This window comes from Numenius arquata, chromosome 16 (assembly GCF_964106895.1).
Source record: "Numenius arquata chromosome 16, bNumArq3.hap1.1, whole genome shotgun sequence".
Lineage (NCBI taxonomy): Eukaryota > Metazoa > Chordata > Aves > Charadriiformes > Scolopacidae > Numenius > Numenius arquata.
The window spans coordinates 17043363-17059122 of NC_133591.1; the positions used below are offsets into that span (position 1 = coordinate 17043363).

Below are 15760 nucleotides of genomic sequence, written 5' to 3' on the forward strand. Positions count from 1 at the left end.
GGAGTGTTGACCTGCTGGAGGGTAGAAAGGCTTTGCAGAGAGATCTCGACAGGCTGGATCCATGGGCCGAGACCAACAGGATGAGGTTCAACAAGGCCAAGTGCCGGGTCCTGCCCTTGGGTCACACCAACCCCCTGCAGCGCTCCAGGCTGGGGGCAGAGTGGCTGGAGCCGCCTGGCAGAAAAGGACCTGGGGGTGTTGGTGGACTGTGGGCTGAACATGAGCCGGCAGTGTGCCCAGGTGGCTAAGAAGGCCAACAGCATCCTGGCCTGTCTCAGGAACAGTGTGGCAAGTAGGGACCGAGAGGTGATCGTCCCCCTGTACTCGGCACTGGTGAGACCCCACCTCGAGTACTGTGTCCAGTTTTGGGCCCCCTACCACAAGAGGGACATTGAGGTGCTGGAGCGGGTCCAGAGAAGGGCAACGAAGCTGGTGAGGGGTCTGGAGCACAAGTCTTACGAGGAGAGGCTGAGGGAGCTGGGGTTGTTCAGTCTGGGGAAGAGGAGACTGAGGGGAGACCTTATTGTTCTGTACAAGTACCTGAAAGGAGGCTGTAGAGAGGCGGGGGTCGGTCTCTTCTCCCAAGTCACAGATGATAGGACAAGGGGTAATGGCTTCAAGTTGCGCCAGGGGAAGTTCAGGTTGGATATTAGGAAACATTTCTTTACTGAAAGGGTTATCAGGCATTGGAATGGGCTGCCCAGGGAGGTGGTGGAGTCACCATCCCTGGAGGTATTTAAGAAACGTGTAGACATGGTTCTTCAGGGCATGCTCTAGTGTCCAAGATTACTGGTTTGTGGTGGGGTGCTGTGTGGGTGGGTGATGGTTTTTGGTTTGGTTGTTGTTGTTGTGTGTTCAGGTGGTGGGTGGTGGTTTTGTTTGTGGGTTTTTTTTTTTGTTTTTTTTTTTTTTTTACTGTTGGTTGGACTCGATGATCTCTGAGGTCCCTTCCAACCACTACGATTCTGATTCTGATTCTGATTCTGTTGGAGCGGGGCCAGAAGAGGCCACGGAGATGCTGGGAGGGCTGGAGCCCCTCTGCTGTGAGGACAGGCTGAGAGAGTTGGGGGGGTTCAGCCTGGAGAAGAGAAGGCTCCGGGGAGACCTGAAGAGCCCCTTCCAGTCCCTCAAGGGGCTCCAGGAAAGCTGGGGAGGGACTTTTGGTCAGGGAGGGGAGCCACAGGAGGAGGGGGAAGGGTTTGACACTGAAAGAGGGGAGATTGAGATGAGATCTGGGGAAGAACTTCTTTGCTGTGAGGGTGGTGAGAGCCTGGCCCAGGTTGCCCAGAGAAGCTGTGGCTGCCCCATCCCTGGAGGGGTTCAAGGCCAGGTTGGAGGGGGCTTTGAGCAACCTGGTCTGGTGGGAGGTGTCCCTGCCCAGGGCAGGGGGTGGCACTGGGTGGTCTTTAGGGTCCCTTCCAACCCAAACCCTTCTGTGAGTCTATGATTCTATGATTAAAACAACACGCAGTTCCAAGTTGATGCTTGTTTTATTAGAATCTCATATAATGATTTCTAAATGTAACATTCCCAATTTATGACACTCAAGGATCAAGATCTCAAAGCTTGTTGCTCTTTTTGCAAAAACTCTAGGTTTTGAAGAAAAAGACATTCTAACCCAATGTCTTCAGTACATTAATGTGAAAATGTACACACAGTAGAATTTCATTTGAAGCACTGAACAGCTGAGACAAGCAATGTGAAAAGCTGAATTACACAAGAAACAATACCACCCGACATCCGTGCTACCAGGTTACCTTTCCACAACAATCAGTACTTCCAGGTCAGTTCTTTCCACCAAAAAGGTGCTGTAGTGGCGAACAGATCATGCTGGGGAAACAACAACAGAAAGAGCACATTATACTTCAAATGTTTCTCTGAGAGTTGTAATAACACGCTCATTTATGTCCACCAGAAAGACACAACCCCAGTGCAAAGTAATACAGAGGAAGACTGAAAAAATAGAGGAAATATAAAGAATAACTTGTGCCACGATGGTCTCGTTAAAGGCACTGGCGCACATTATGATTAACAAGGAGTTTTAATTCTTCCAAAACTAACTCAAACCGACAGTCAAACCAACAGTCACTGCTGATGTTCAACGTGTGCTGCACAGGGAACAGAACGCTCCTGCGGGTACAGCTCCACAGCTTCAGAGCACTCCTTCGGGCAGCAGCGCCGAGCAACGCTCTGCACAGCTACTTTAATTAGAGTTTCGAAGGGTGTCTTTGGCAGTCAAGGTTACCAAGGCCACAGTTGCTGAGTTGCCAAATAAAGGTCCTGCTTACCTGGACAGGACTGAAGGTCCATCCCGGGAAGGCCCCGTTAGAAGGGGAGCGTTGAAGCCCTTTAGAAATGGGGCCAGAGGTGACACTCCTCAGCTGATAAAAGCCCCACTGGATGGGGGCTGGGACTGGGATCAGGAACCCTCCCGTGGGGAGGTTTTTTCCCAAAGGCAATTCACAAGAGGAGCATTTATTGGGAACGTTGCCCCTTACCACAGGACATCCCTGAAGGTTCCTTTGCCCTGGGAGACTTTGGTTTAACCACAGAAAAGAGGTGGCCGTTTTTCAAGCTCATGTAGAATCACCTGAACTGCCAGAACCAGACACAGGCTCCCACACAGGCTCGCACACAGCCATGCCTGCATCTGCTCAAAGCTGCAGGGTCAGTACCTTCTCCAGAACTTTGAGACACCTCTTCCTTCGGACTCTGTGCTTCCTTTGTTCACCGTTGGGTCCCTTCGCTGCAGTAGCTGCGTTGCACCCTCAGCCTGGGCGGTTGCTGGTTTCTGTTCAAGGTCAGATTCCCCAGGACCCCCTATAAGGAACAGAAGAACAAAACCACAAGCTGGCTCTCTCCACACTCCCTGCGTACCGACGGCAGACCTCGATGCTGAGAGCGGGGGCCAGGCTCCGAGGGCCATGACCCTGGGAGGTGTTACCGCCATCCCCATGCAGACTGGTTTGGAGGTGGGCTCCCATCTCAGCCTCGCTCCGTGGGCGAGAACGTGTTACGCGGAAAAGAGTCTCAGCCAAAGTCATTGCTGACCTACCACTTTACGGTGGTTCTAATGCCTAATCTCACATGCTGGAAAATACCAAACACAATTTTAAAAGGAAAACTAACACCGACGTCATCCTTACAGCTTTGGAGGCGACAGGACCAATTTGAATGGAACGAGACGGGAATTCCTTACTTACAGAAACTCTCTTGCTTACAGCCCACGCTAAGGGATGCTGGACTAAACTCATGCTCCTTTTCTTTGGAGGAATTCTGAAAGGAAAAGGAAACCAAGAACCGTCACACCGTGTAAAATTCTGTTGCGCAGGAGATTTTTCCCTCTTTGCTTGCTCTAAGAACTAAAAGGCAAGGTCTACTCTCTTGTTCTGTGATTTTCATTTCTTTTCCTGCTACTAGGAGGACTTTCTTCACCAATCGATTTCTACCTCGCCCTCCTCAGGACATTCCCAAGCCCAAAATAAAGCTGCAATTCATTGAGTAGACTTTAACATAGCAGATAGTGAAAGAACAGCAGCAGCTATGCCATAGACAGAGATTTTAACAAAACACACAGAGGTGCTGCGGGAAATGACAGCCACTGGGCAATACAGGCCCCTAAACATCAGGCCTGCTAAGGCACGGGCACAGGAAATGGAGTAAGTGGGAAGGGACAAAAGTGAAAAGTGCCAGAAGCAAGAGGTGAGCCAGGGATACCCATGAGGAACGCTATCAGCAATACAAAGGACCACAAACAACAAAATCGGCGTGTAAGCTTTGAGAGAGAATAAACCAACTTTGTCATAGAGAGAAGATAAGAGAAGAACTGATCCACTCCCTGATGGTGTTTCTCTTACACTAAGCTCAGGTTCACGCAAAATTCCGGACTGTAGATGGTCCGAGATCTTTGCAGTTTAGTCTCAGAGCATTAACTAAGTTAGGAAAATTATCTGCAGTGACAGTCTGAGCGTCTCTCAGTTCTCTTTTCTCTTTCTTTGGCCGCTCCTGGTGCCCTCGGTAAGTGGGAAGCTGTGTAGGCTCCACACCGCTCATCCTGCCCAGACAACCTGCTGTCCAGATCACAGGCCGAGAAGGTGTTTGGATGGAGCTGAAAATGCAATCTACTTAACAGCCGTGTGACTGCGGCACTTCCACGCTCCTCCTTCTGGATTGAGTGACCACGTTGTAATGTCAGTCCTATGGGTACTAAGTAGACAGATTTCCTTCATGTTTAACGAGACCCTTCCCTTTTTGAGATGCCTTCTAAAACACCAGGCGGATCTGGATCCAAAGTCATACGCTGCTGATAAAGTGAACAAGAGCCCTAGAGGAATGATCAGAAGAATCCTGAGGAAGCACAGGAGCTGTGCATATGGTTTTTCCTAAACATAATCTTTCTTCTGATCCTGAAAACTAAAAGAAAGCAAATGGAAAGCACACCAAATGGAAAGCATGTCACAGAAGCACCTGGCTCTAATCTCCCAAAAAAAACGCATGTAAGGGAAGGGTCATCTGCCCATGACTTCAGGTGGCACTCGTGATCCCTGCTCTGGTATTCATAAACACAACAGTTTGTGTCTGGACATCCCTCTCAGCGTAACAGTGCCCTGACTAGTGCAAATTTCAGGTACAAGTCAAGGTGGCACAAGCATCTGTTCTGGAGCAGGTTCTTCTCACCTTAATTGGTATTTGCTGAGCTGACGAGTCATTCTTCATAGTTCCATAGTTTACCTGGAAAGAGCTCAGGATGTCCTCCCACATTAGTTTACCTGATAAAAAGCCCTCTTCTGAAAGGAAGTTTTGGGCTTACAACAAAGTGAGGGCCGTTTCAATACAGGAGTTTATCTGGGCAGGCTGAAGGTAACCATGCAACTAGTAGCACCTGAAATCGCAGGCCATTGTATCTGCAGTGAATCCCTGCAGATCAATTATGCTGCGGTTGGACCTTTGGAACCAGATCTCCAGGAGCAAGCAGGCAGTATGGCTTGGCCACCTGAGATTTCAAGCAAGCCCACACATGGCATTTGCGTAAAGGCTCAGCCAGTTGTGGAGAGGTCCAGAAGGTTCCTGAAATGGGGGCAGTACGTCATCATGCAGAAACACGCAGAAATCCAGGTATTTGATGCAACTGTTCACCTCCCAAGGAACAGGGGGAGAAGAAGTTGTTCCTTATATACCACCAGGAAACTTCCTTTGTGGACAAACCCAAGAGGAATGAGTTTGCCTTCTCGTAAAATCCTCTCTCTGAAGAGCTGGAGCAGGAAAAAGGCCAGGAAGGTGAGACTGTGGCAGGGATTTGAACTAAATTAGAATGGGCATCAGTGTCCAGAAAATGGATGAAACACACTGGGACATTTGGGAGGATGGGCAACAGCCAGGAGCAGGAGAACAGGGGTGTCAGTGAAGACCCCGTTTCCCAAAGGCTGTGCCCAACAGCAGCTCTGTCAGAGCAGCCTTTAGCTGTGAGCTAAAAGAGAAAGAATCCTTCCCTCCTGACAAGGTCTCTGGAGAACAATGGGTTTAGAAAGCAAGTGACAATCCCTCTGGAACAATCCTGTTGTAAATCTGCCTTCCGATGCCACAGTGAGAAGAGGCTGTTTCAAGAAGAGGGAGATGCTGCAAGGCCATCAGCACCAAGAAAGGACACTGGTGGGGAGTGGCAAATACTCACGCTGGAGCCAATGCCAAGGTGTCAGCACCCACTGTTGGCCCTCCAGGGAGTTCTGCACAAATGGGCATGGGAGGGAAAAGAGGACTGGAGTCTTGAAGACAAGGCAGGGCATCCTTCGGGTTCATCTCCAGGAGTCTGAGCTCACCCCTACAGCTCAGAGCTCAACAGTCAGAAAAGCTCGTGTCGTCTCCCAGGAAAATTCATCCCTTGGCTAAGTCAGGAATCACAAATGCCTCCATGCAGGCGATGCAGGTGATAAGGAGAAAAAACCTACATGAAGGCATTTTTATCCTTGCCGCTTTAAGAATTTAGGACTAAACAGATACTGTTATCTCTTTCTGAATATTCTGTAGCTTACCATTTCACATCCATGCTTTGCTTTACCCATATGGTGAACACAGTCGGTTCCGGTTCTAAAAAGAGGTCAGAGAAGGAAGAACTGAGTTTACAAGAAGTCACAAAAAGGAAGCAATCTTGTAAATGGCTACTCCGAGTATTTTATTAGAAATCAGGGTTTTAGTACCTCTAGCCAACAACATAGATACTCTTAATCTCTATTTGTTCTCATGCTTTAAAGTCTCATTTCAAAAACAAAAATAGGCACTCATTCCAGTATCAGGCTTTCTGCTTTTCTAGTAAAACCAATAAGCAGTTAAAGAGGAGAAAAAAAGCATTACATGACCTGGAAAGGGGGATGGGCAGCAAACTGAGAAAGCTGCAAATCCTATAAGGTTACTGACACAAAGAGAAGGGCAGGGCGCAAAGAACCACAGAAAGATCTTACAAGACTCGGTCACGGAGCAATAACATGGCAGAGGAAACTCTGTACAGAGAGGTACAAAGTGACCCACGTGGGGAAAACCAACCCTGATTTGCACACAAAATTGTCCTGATCGGTGTCACTGGGGAGGGACACACTGGGGAGGGATCTCTCAATCCTGGAGATTTGGAGAGCTCAGCTCTCAATAGTACCCCAAGAAAACACGAATCCAAATGCCCCGTGAGGAACTGTGAGCAAAACAGCTTGTCCAAACAGAAAAAAAGATCAAGAGGTGATGACTGCCAAACTGGATCATGAAAGAGCCTTTTATGGCCTTATATTTTAGGCATCTACAACCCATGTCTTGGCAAAAACAGATTAGAAAGCATTCTGGATCCTGGTCTCATTCTTCACCCATTTCCACGAGTTTTATTGTGACTAGAAACTGATGGGAGAGACGGAAATTAAGGACTACATTTATATGAGCAGGAAAAGGCTTCAGGCTTCTCCCGTTCTAATCTCTGCATGAAATACACTTGGGGAGTGGGAAGAATCTAAGGCACCAAAGGAGATGATTTGACATGGTCTGTCCATCGCCATGGAAGGGGGAAGGTGATCATCCGATCACACCACTGGATCTGGGACTCTCTGCCAGATACCTGTGAATGTTAAGTACAGACACAAATTGTCTTTTTTTAAAGCTACACTCCAGCTACCCTATAACTAACGATGGGCCTGCCTCTGGAAGGTGATCGAGAACTCAGCCTGAAGTCAGCCAGCATGAGCCGGCATTGCGCCCTCGTGCTGAGGGCGGCCAACAAGCCCCTGGGGTGCATTAGGAAGAGTTTCGCCAGCAGCTCGAGGGAGGTGATCCTTCCCCTCTGCTCAGGCTCCTTCCCCTCTGTGGGCTCCGTCCAGACAGGGCTCCCCAGGACAAGACGGGTACTCAGTGGGGTGAGCCCAGCAACGGGCAACAAAGATGATGAAGGGACAGGAGCGCTTTTCATATGTGGAGACGTTGGAAGAGCTGGGATTGTTCAGCCTGGAGAAGGCTCAGAGGGGATCTTATCAACATATACCAGATGGGAGGGAAGAAAGAAGAAGGAGACAGGCTCTCTTCAACAGCGCCTTCTGGCAGGACAAGAGGCAAAGGGCACAAATTGCAAAACATGAAATGAAATCTGAACACAAGAAACAACTTTCTGACTGCAACTGTGGTCAAGAACGGCAACCAGAAACGGCCTACAGAAATTGTGGCATCTCCACCCTTGGAGTCCACCTGAAGGGACACATCCTGGGCAACGTGCTCTGTGTGCAACCCCTCCCCATCAAGCAGGAGGGGTTGGACTCAATGATCTCAAAGGTCCCATCCTACCGCAGTGATTCTGTGAAATGCCCAGAGAGGGACCTCAGCCTCAAGCGGTGAGGCAGCATTCACCAGCCGACCCAGAGGAACAGACTGGCCTTCAGCTGGAAAACTGCTCCCAGTTCTTCCCTCCCACCCCCAGCTCAGGTGCGTGAGCCAGTGCCCTGCTTTGTCACCCTGCTGAGGTCTCACCCCACTGTGATTCTACAGAGAACGTGAACACAAAGGAGATCAATAGGGAGACCCCTAGTTAACGGCACAGGAGCCTGAAAGCACGGGACAACTTTCTCCAAACACGGGCAATGCTGCTTAGGTCCTGTCACCTATGGAAGAGAAGGAAGAAGACAAATGGGGCAAGGGATCACCCAGGCATGAAACCGGAGGAAGGTACAAGAGACATTAAAAATTCTGGTATGTGCCCTAGAAGTCTATTTTGTAGCCAACTGACCTGTCCGTACCCAACCGCGGGCATGAGGTCTCTGCTCCGACTTCCACTCTTCTCCTCTTCACCTTTTCTTCCACTGCAGGACTTTCTGATGCTTCATTGCTTCTCTTGACCTTCAAAACATTGCAAACTTGGTATTGATAGCATTTGATTTTGACTTTTCTAGTTTAAAAAAAAAATCCAGAGTTAATATACATTCCTATTTTGCAAAATTGGTCATGTTTATACAATAAAGACCAAAAAAACGCTTCTGCCTTATTCAAACAGAAGATGAGCACTGAGGCCATCCAGAGAATTATGCTCAACAGTTCTCAACAAGAAATACTGCTTGCCAGAACACACTGTTTGCTCCACCTTCAGAGGAGGGCCGAGGAATGTCATTAGCAGGAATGTAATGCTAGCAGAGAGAGCAGGAGTTTCTTTTGGGGAATTTGCACAGGACATATTCACTAATTCACTCCATTTTTAGACACTCGGATCAAAACCAAACCTACCCGGAGCTCTCATTAAACAAAAACTTTCCAAAGAAGCTTAACTTTGTTGTTTACGACACAGCACCAAGGAAACTACTTAATGATTCAGCCATATTGACCTCCTCCTACAGACTCTCACAGTGAAGAAACCATTTGACAGCTCGGCTCAGAGTTGTAGAAAACACATTTCACTGCAGCCACCAGGGCCCTCGGCTCCTCAGGCAGGACTTCATTCAAAGGCTGATGGAACCAACAGGATGATTTCTCCCAGCTTGGATGGTTACAGGTGAGAATTCAGTGCCACCTCACAATGCCTGACTGACACCCAGAAAAAGGAGAACTAGAGCATTGCCTGGATCTCTATTCTGCTTCTCCACACTATTTAGAATATAACTTAAAAAAAAAAACAAAAAAAAAAACAAAAAAAACCAAACAAAAAACACATAAAAAACTTACAAGTCCATCACTGCCCTTGTTTACTTCTTTACCTGTAACAGAAGTATTATAAAATTTGGTGAATATTTGGTGACTGGACTTTCTTTAACCAACTTAAAAGTACATTTTTGCATTGCACCTCACTTTTGGCAAACAAGATAAACTCCTCAGAAACCATGCTGGACTTGCATATGATATATTGACACTGAAAAACTGCAAACGCAGCTCTTTCACAATTAGAATTCCTGGCTGGGAATACCCCATGTCAATGGGATGGGGACAGTTGCTTTTCTTGAAGAATTAAAGGAGTCTTCAGAAGAGAAGAAGGAATGAAGAACTGTTGGCATCACTGTATTTTAGGCACCAGAGGGAAGACACAAGGACAGCCTGAGCATGGACTCCCCAGAATATTGGCCAGCCAACCTCTGGTGCATGGCATCCATACGTATCTTCCTGAAGGAAAATCCCTGCCAACAGAAACTAGAAACACCAGTGCCTGAAAGTAATAGCACATTATGCTGTGCATAATTTTAGAACAGAAATGTACAACCGTTGCAGAGTGCGATTCAATACTGGAGCAAGGTGTACAGGGAAGTGACTGAATTCTCCACCTTTAGGAATTTTTACATCCAAAGATGGTATCTTTGACAGGGGCTGCTACACGCGAGCAAATGGGGGAGACCAAGGAATGACCGCTTCTCCATTTTACAAAGGAGACCACAATATCTGCACTAAGCAGTCACAAGAAAAACCAGCAGCTTTTCACAGGGACCAATAATCAGAACAGGAAACAGTAAGAATAACACTCGGTTTTCACAACAGAGGAGGTTAAATGTGGTGTCCCACAGAGGTCTCAGCTGGGGCCTGAGGCTGCTCAGGGAATTCACCGAAAACCTGGAAAACGAGACACTAGTGAGGCGACAACATTTGCTAATCATTATTACCATTATGACTATCATTATTTAGAAAAAAAAAATGCATTCTTTCTTTAGGACAACAGAAACAAAGAGCGTGAAGTTCAATGTCAACAAACGTGGTCAAGCACAAGGAAGAAAAACATGCAGCCCATACACACGTACTGGCTCCAGCCCAGCTACTGGCATTACAGAACAAAGGCTGGGAGCTGCTGGGCACAGCTTCATAAAAATACTAGCTGAAGAGTCAGCAGGGGTAGAAAAGGCAGAGAGGTTCAGGAAATTTTAGAAGGGCAATACAGGACAAAAGAGAACACGCTGTTCTGCTCTATCTCAAATCCACAGCACAGCCACGCTGCACGCAGGTTTGCTCCCTCCAACTCAAAGACACGGTAGATGAAAGGAAAGGGAAAAGCAAGACACAGATGACACATGTTTCCAGAAATTATCCAAACATAACCATAGTGACTTACCACAAGATACGTTCTGCTGGAATGAGTTGAGTTCCAGATACATAGTGCAAATGTAGGGATAAGGCACAAGATGGACATTCTCATGTTTGAATCTCATCTTCGATACCCTCTCCCATTTACTCCAATCTGAGAACGATGCTAAGGCTTAAGAACACAGCACTAACGTTTCAAAGGAGCAGGCGCCCTGACAATGTCTTCTGGTAAGGCTTCACAAGTCACACCACCTGGCATGTGCGTGTAAGGCAGCACATACAATCCATCAGTAAGAACCGTATGAAAAACCACTAGTGACACATTACAAGAAACACTCATCCCGGTGACCCTCTCCCAGAGCTCCCACTCACCCACAGCTTGTGAGTAACTAAGAGTTATGCCCCAGCAAGGAGCCTGACACACAGGCTGCAGGACAATTCATCACACCAGGCCTCTGAGCTCGCAGTTCTCACCAGGGCCCAGTGCTGGCCAAGCACGGGGATGGATTTTCGAGTTCTAGAAATACAAGTCCATGAATCAAACTCTCCTCAAGCACGCAGGCAAAACTGGCTGAGCTTTAGTGAAGCAAACCAACAAGCCCAACATTTGTTTTGGTGCTTCCCGTCTGACGATGCTCTCGGCCACCTTCTCTTCCTGGCAGGAACAGGAGTAAGTTGCTCTCATCACCTTCTGACAGAGAAAGAGGATGACCTCGTTCTTGCCTGCTTTTATAAAGTGTGGCAATGGGGCCATCTTCCAGGACTGGAAGGGAATGCCTTGGAGGAGGAAACACCCAGATGTTCATTACTCCTGGGCACCCAGAACCACGGGAGGGGATACCAAAGGGCCTGATCTGATTCCCAAATTGACACCCCTTAGGACCGAAAAGGCGTCTCATTCAACCAACTTACTTTTCTCTTCAACAAGAGCCTCATGACAGTAACTTCTTTTGAACCCTTTACAGCAACTACGATATTTAATCCTAACGTACCTTATGAGAAAACTACTGCCGTCTTCTCGACTTGTGGCCAACGTTGCTGAGACTGCAAAGAGCATTTGACATTTTATCAGCCTTTTCAAGAAATGCACGAGCTTTGCTTGCCATCACATTAGGTGGGATTCCTGTCCCTTTAGATACACGTGTTCATTTTCTGTGGCTAAATCTGATTCGGAACACAGAGGCACTCAGCTCAAAACACTGCAAAACTCTCTTTTCACATCAGTTCTCAAGTGAAGGCAACACCTGAGGAGGATCTTCAGCTGACGTAAAACTGCAAAGCGCAAAGGCTTCACACTCCAGCTAAAGATCTGCACACTACCAGGCACGAATGTTGAATTAAGCAACGCCCTTTGTCTTGCAATTCTCTTTTACAGGTAGGAAAGACAGGATACACGGGAAAATGGTGAAGTGGTCTGTAGAAAATGGATGTAAGTCATCAAGATTTCCAAGGATTACTCGAATCGCTTCCTGGAGAGGCCAGAGAAAGAAACAAAGGAAGAGTATTAGCAATATAGCCACAATTCGACTGTGAAGTACAGTTTCAAGGCGTGGGGAAAATTTAAAATTACTTTACAGTTTGCACGACTCGTGGAAGAGCAGGTTCTAGATATTTTGCTTTTCCTCCTCCCCTTCTTCTCCGCACTCCCTCCCATCACCCAGAGTGCGCTGCACTCACAGACTCACAGACATTGAAGTGAATTAGTATCTTAATCTTGAAGTAACACAGAAGCATCACTATGAAGAGGGAAAGTGTGCTTTGAAATTTAAGAAGTTTTACACTTAAGAAGTCTCCTTTTTGCCAGCAAAACACAGGTAGCATTGACCTGCTTCGAAAATAAACATATTCCTCTTTTTCTGCATATCGACTCAATTCAGTTACAAGGGAACTGCAATTCGGCCCCAACTCACTCCTGCTTTACAAATGGGAAACTTTTTCTAGTAATACCTTTCAATATTTTCAAAAGTGAAAGAGAAAAAAAATTAAATTATAATTTTTTGTATCAATTAAAGTCAGCACATTTTCTTCAATAATATTTATAATGCTATTACTGTACGCTGAAGATTTTTCTTAAAATTAAGTAAGGAAGCATTCTTAAGCAGGCAGTATATTTGTCTCATTTCCTCAGGAATGGCAGGGACTTTCGTCTGTCTCAGGAAGAAGATGACGCCAACAGGGCTCATCAGTGGTCACCAAGTACTGGCATCATTCAAAGCACGTCCACTGGTTCCAGTGGCTCCTCAGTTGGGAGGGAAGCATGTGCAATCGAGCGGTAGATGAGCTGCTGCCAGGCTCGCTCACCAGCAGCACCGCAGCTCCTGAACCAACAGGAGGGAGTGACAGCTCGTCTGGCCTGAGAAGCTAAAAGCACTGGCCAGGTCTGGGGCTGAGAGCCGAACCGTGGGAAAGTGCTGCTGCAGGATGAACCTGAGCAGGAACCGGAAAGGAACGGGGTGCAACCAGCTCGACAAATAGGCAGCTCCATGGGTCCAATTTTAACAGTCAGTAGCTTCTTTGAAATACTTCAAATAAAAACCTTACTTTTCTACATTAATGCTGCCTGTTGATGGCATTTTTCATTTATGTCATTTTTTTCACCCTCGTACTCTCCAGAGAAGTTCCCCATTACTCTCACTTGAAACGCTGCATTTGACAAAATGTCCTCAGTCCCATAACAAACATAAGACTTGCTTAGCTCAACATTCAGAGAAGGTCCCAGGGACCTGCTCCCTCTCCTACCTCTAGCTCCTGGACAGCACTGTCGGTGGTGTTGAGATCAGGAGCGCTGTGAAACAAACAGAGAGAGTTCATCCCAGCCCAGTCAAAGAGCAACGGAGCGACAGTCCTTGTAAAGAGTTTAAACACCTACAATTCCCATTGCACAGAGAAAATACTTTGCAGACAGATGAACTCCCAATTTATTGCTTGTAAAAGATATCCATTATTCCACGAGGACTGTTTCTCTTTGGTTTTCTGCCCCTTTATATTTTGTGTGAGGAGATCAGATCTTTTCAGTCCATCCTCAGTAACCTTTAGGACAGGGTTGTTGACCAGGTGCCCTCAAACCAGTACCTGTCTTCCAGCCTATGGCGATGCCATTCCACTCAAGGGCCTACAAGAAGGAACCAGCAGGACACGTCTCTTAATCCCCTCCACGGTGCAAACCTGCCGAGGAACGGGCCTTCACAGCACTGGAGCTAAGCCCTGTGATGCTGGGAGCTGTGTATTGCCTGCAGCAAACTCTGCACGTCTTTTGTAAGCTGGCTTCTCCAACTTGTTTGCTGCAAGGTATCGGCCAACAACAAAATGCAGAGGGAGAGAGAAGGCCTTAAGGAAAATCCAAATCCATCAAAAAGCAAACAAATCACATAACTGTTACTTGGAAATAAGTAAATACAGTGGAGCGTAAGGAATTATGGCATGCGAGTATTCTCTGGTATATGCCCCGGGAGGCAGCCATTCTCACATCCTCCACATTCAGGGTCCCCAGCCAGAACTCCAGCAGAGACGAGAACTTGCCTTCCTCTTCGGAAAGGCTCTCTCCTTGCTTGATAAAGAGCAAGTCAATGACAGGAATTACACAGCACAGCACGACAGACATCACCCACCCAAGAATTAGGCTGTGGTCACGAAGTCTTCAGCAATCAGCAGGGAAACACAATTCAGGAGGGGACATTGCCACGGCGATGAGGAGACGAGGGTGGAAAGAATGGAAGAAAGCAAGGCACCACCCAGGGTCTCACGCCAAGGGTGTCAGACCTGCTCTCTGACTGCCGGGGACTCGTCGGTTGGGGGGAGTGTGAGGGGGTGGGGAGGAGGGAGGGTTATTTTCTTTTAGGTCTGGAGTGTGGACATTTGTCTTCCCAAGTAACTCTTAGGTGTGACGGAGCCCGGCTTTCCTGGAGATTAAACACCCGCCTGCTGATGGGAAGCACCGAAGGACTTCCCGATTTCGTTTGTGCACACGGCTTTTGCTTTACTTATTAAACTGTCTTTATCTCAACCCACTTTATCCTTACTTCCACCCTTCTGATTCTCTCCCTCACCCCACTGCGGGACACTGAGCAAGTGGCCACGTGGGGCTTAGCTGTTGGCTGGGGTTAAACCGTAACAAAGGCTCTAGAGCTTCTCAAGTAAACACTTACAAAATCATAAAACGCTATCAGTAAAAACAGCCTCTCGTTCCACTGAAGCACAAAACCCAGACGTGGCAGTGACACAGGAGCATTTTATACAGCTCAAATTAGTCTCTCAGGCCAACGTTCAGCCTGTGCGAGTGCAGCAGCGACTTTTAAGCGACCGCTTTCATAGTTAGTGGAAGAAGGCAGGACAGAGGAGCCCCCAAACCTGAGTTTTGTGTCTCGTATTCACTCACTGCAACACGCAGCCATCGCACCCAGGCTGACTGTGCCTTTCCCACACTTACCTGCTGAAGTTGCCGTACCGGATTTTAAATTTGTACACAAGCCCGCCTGCATGAAGGAACCTTGTTTCAGGCAAGGGATAGGTAAATGGTTTCAGTGACATCTTTCCTCCTTCCTGGATGTAGCCTAGGGGAGCAGGAGAGTCAAAAGTCAACGACTAAAAGCCTTCACCAGATCTCACGCTGTCCTACCAGAAGAAAGGATGGTGAGCAGGGATTCCTCATCTGCAGGGAGAACAGGCCTCCCACCAGCCAGAAAATCGCGGATTCAGGTGTCATTTCCAATAAAGCAGAGCGGTTTTGAGCAGGATTCGAGGACAGACTTCCAGCCGACGGCCACCCGCCTCCAGCCACACTGCTCCGGCGATGTCCCCACCAACGTCCTCGAGGCCGACAAGGCCTCTCGCCCCGGGGGATGTCGACGAGGCCCCGGCAGGGCCGTGTGGCAGCCCAGGACCGACCCCGGCCCTCAGGGACCACCCGGCTGTGGCGTCCCCCGCAGCCCCCGCGGGTACAGCCCGGAGAAACGCCTCGCCCCGCCGCCCCCCCAGCGCCTGCGGCCCCCGCAGTCCCGGGGCGGAGGGAGAGCCCGGGGGCCGGCGCCGAGGGGAGATGCCGCCGCCTCCTCAGCCCCGCCGCCGGCCCCGAGGCCCCCGGGCAGCCCCGGCGCTGGCGACCGCCGGGAGGCCCCGGAAGCCCCCGCCGCGCCCGCCGCCCGACCTTACCTCAGGCGGGGCCGGGCCGGGAGAAGGCTGGAGCCGAGCCCGGCCGACGGGAGCCGGACGGGGCCCGGCCGAGCTCCTTTCGCCCCGGCTCCCCGCGGCCACC

General features: G+C 48.6%; 1 protein-coding gene across 1 annotated transcript; it reads right to left on the reverse strand.

The window, feature by feature from the left end:
* Positions 1 to 1784: 1784 nt before the first annotated feature.
* Positions 1785 to 15036, reverse strand: LOC141472615 (membrane-anchored junction protein-like). Its single transcript, XM_074159766.1, has 10 exons — positions 14936 to 15036; positions 13249 to 13294; positions 11903 to 11978; positions 10538 to 10663; positions 9172 to 9203; positions 8246 to 8355; positions 6030 to 6084; positions 3204 to 3276; positions 2676 to 2820; positions 1785 to 1830 (listed from the first exon to the last, which is right to left on the reverse strand). The coding sequence occupies exons 1-10, from the start codon at positions 15034 to 15036 to the stop codon at positions 1785 to 1787; spliced, it is 810 nt and encodes a 269-aa protein (XP_074015867.1).
* Between the last annotated feature and the right edge of the window lie 724 nt (positions 15037 to 15760).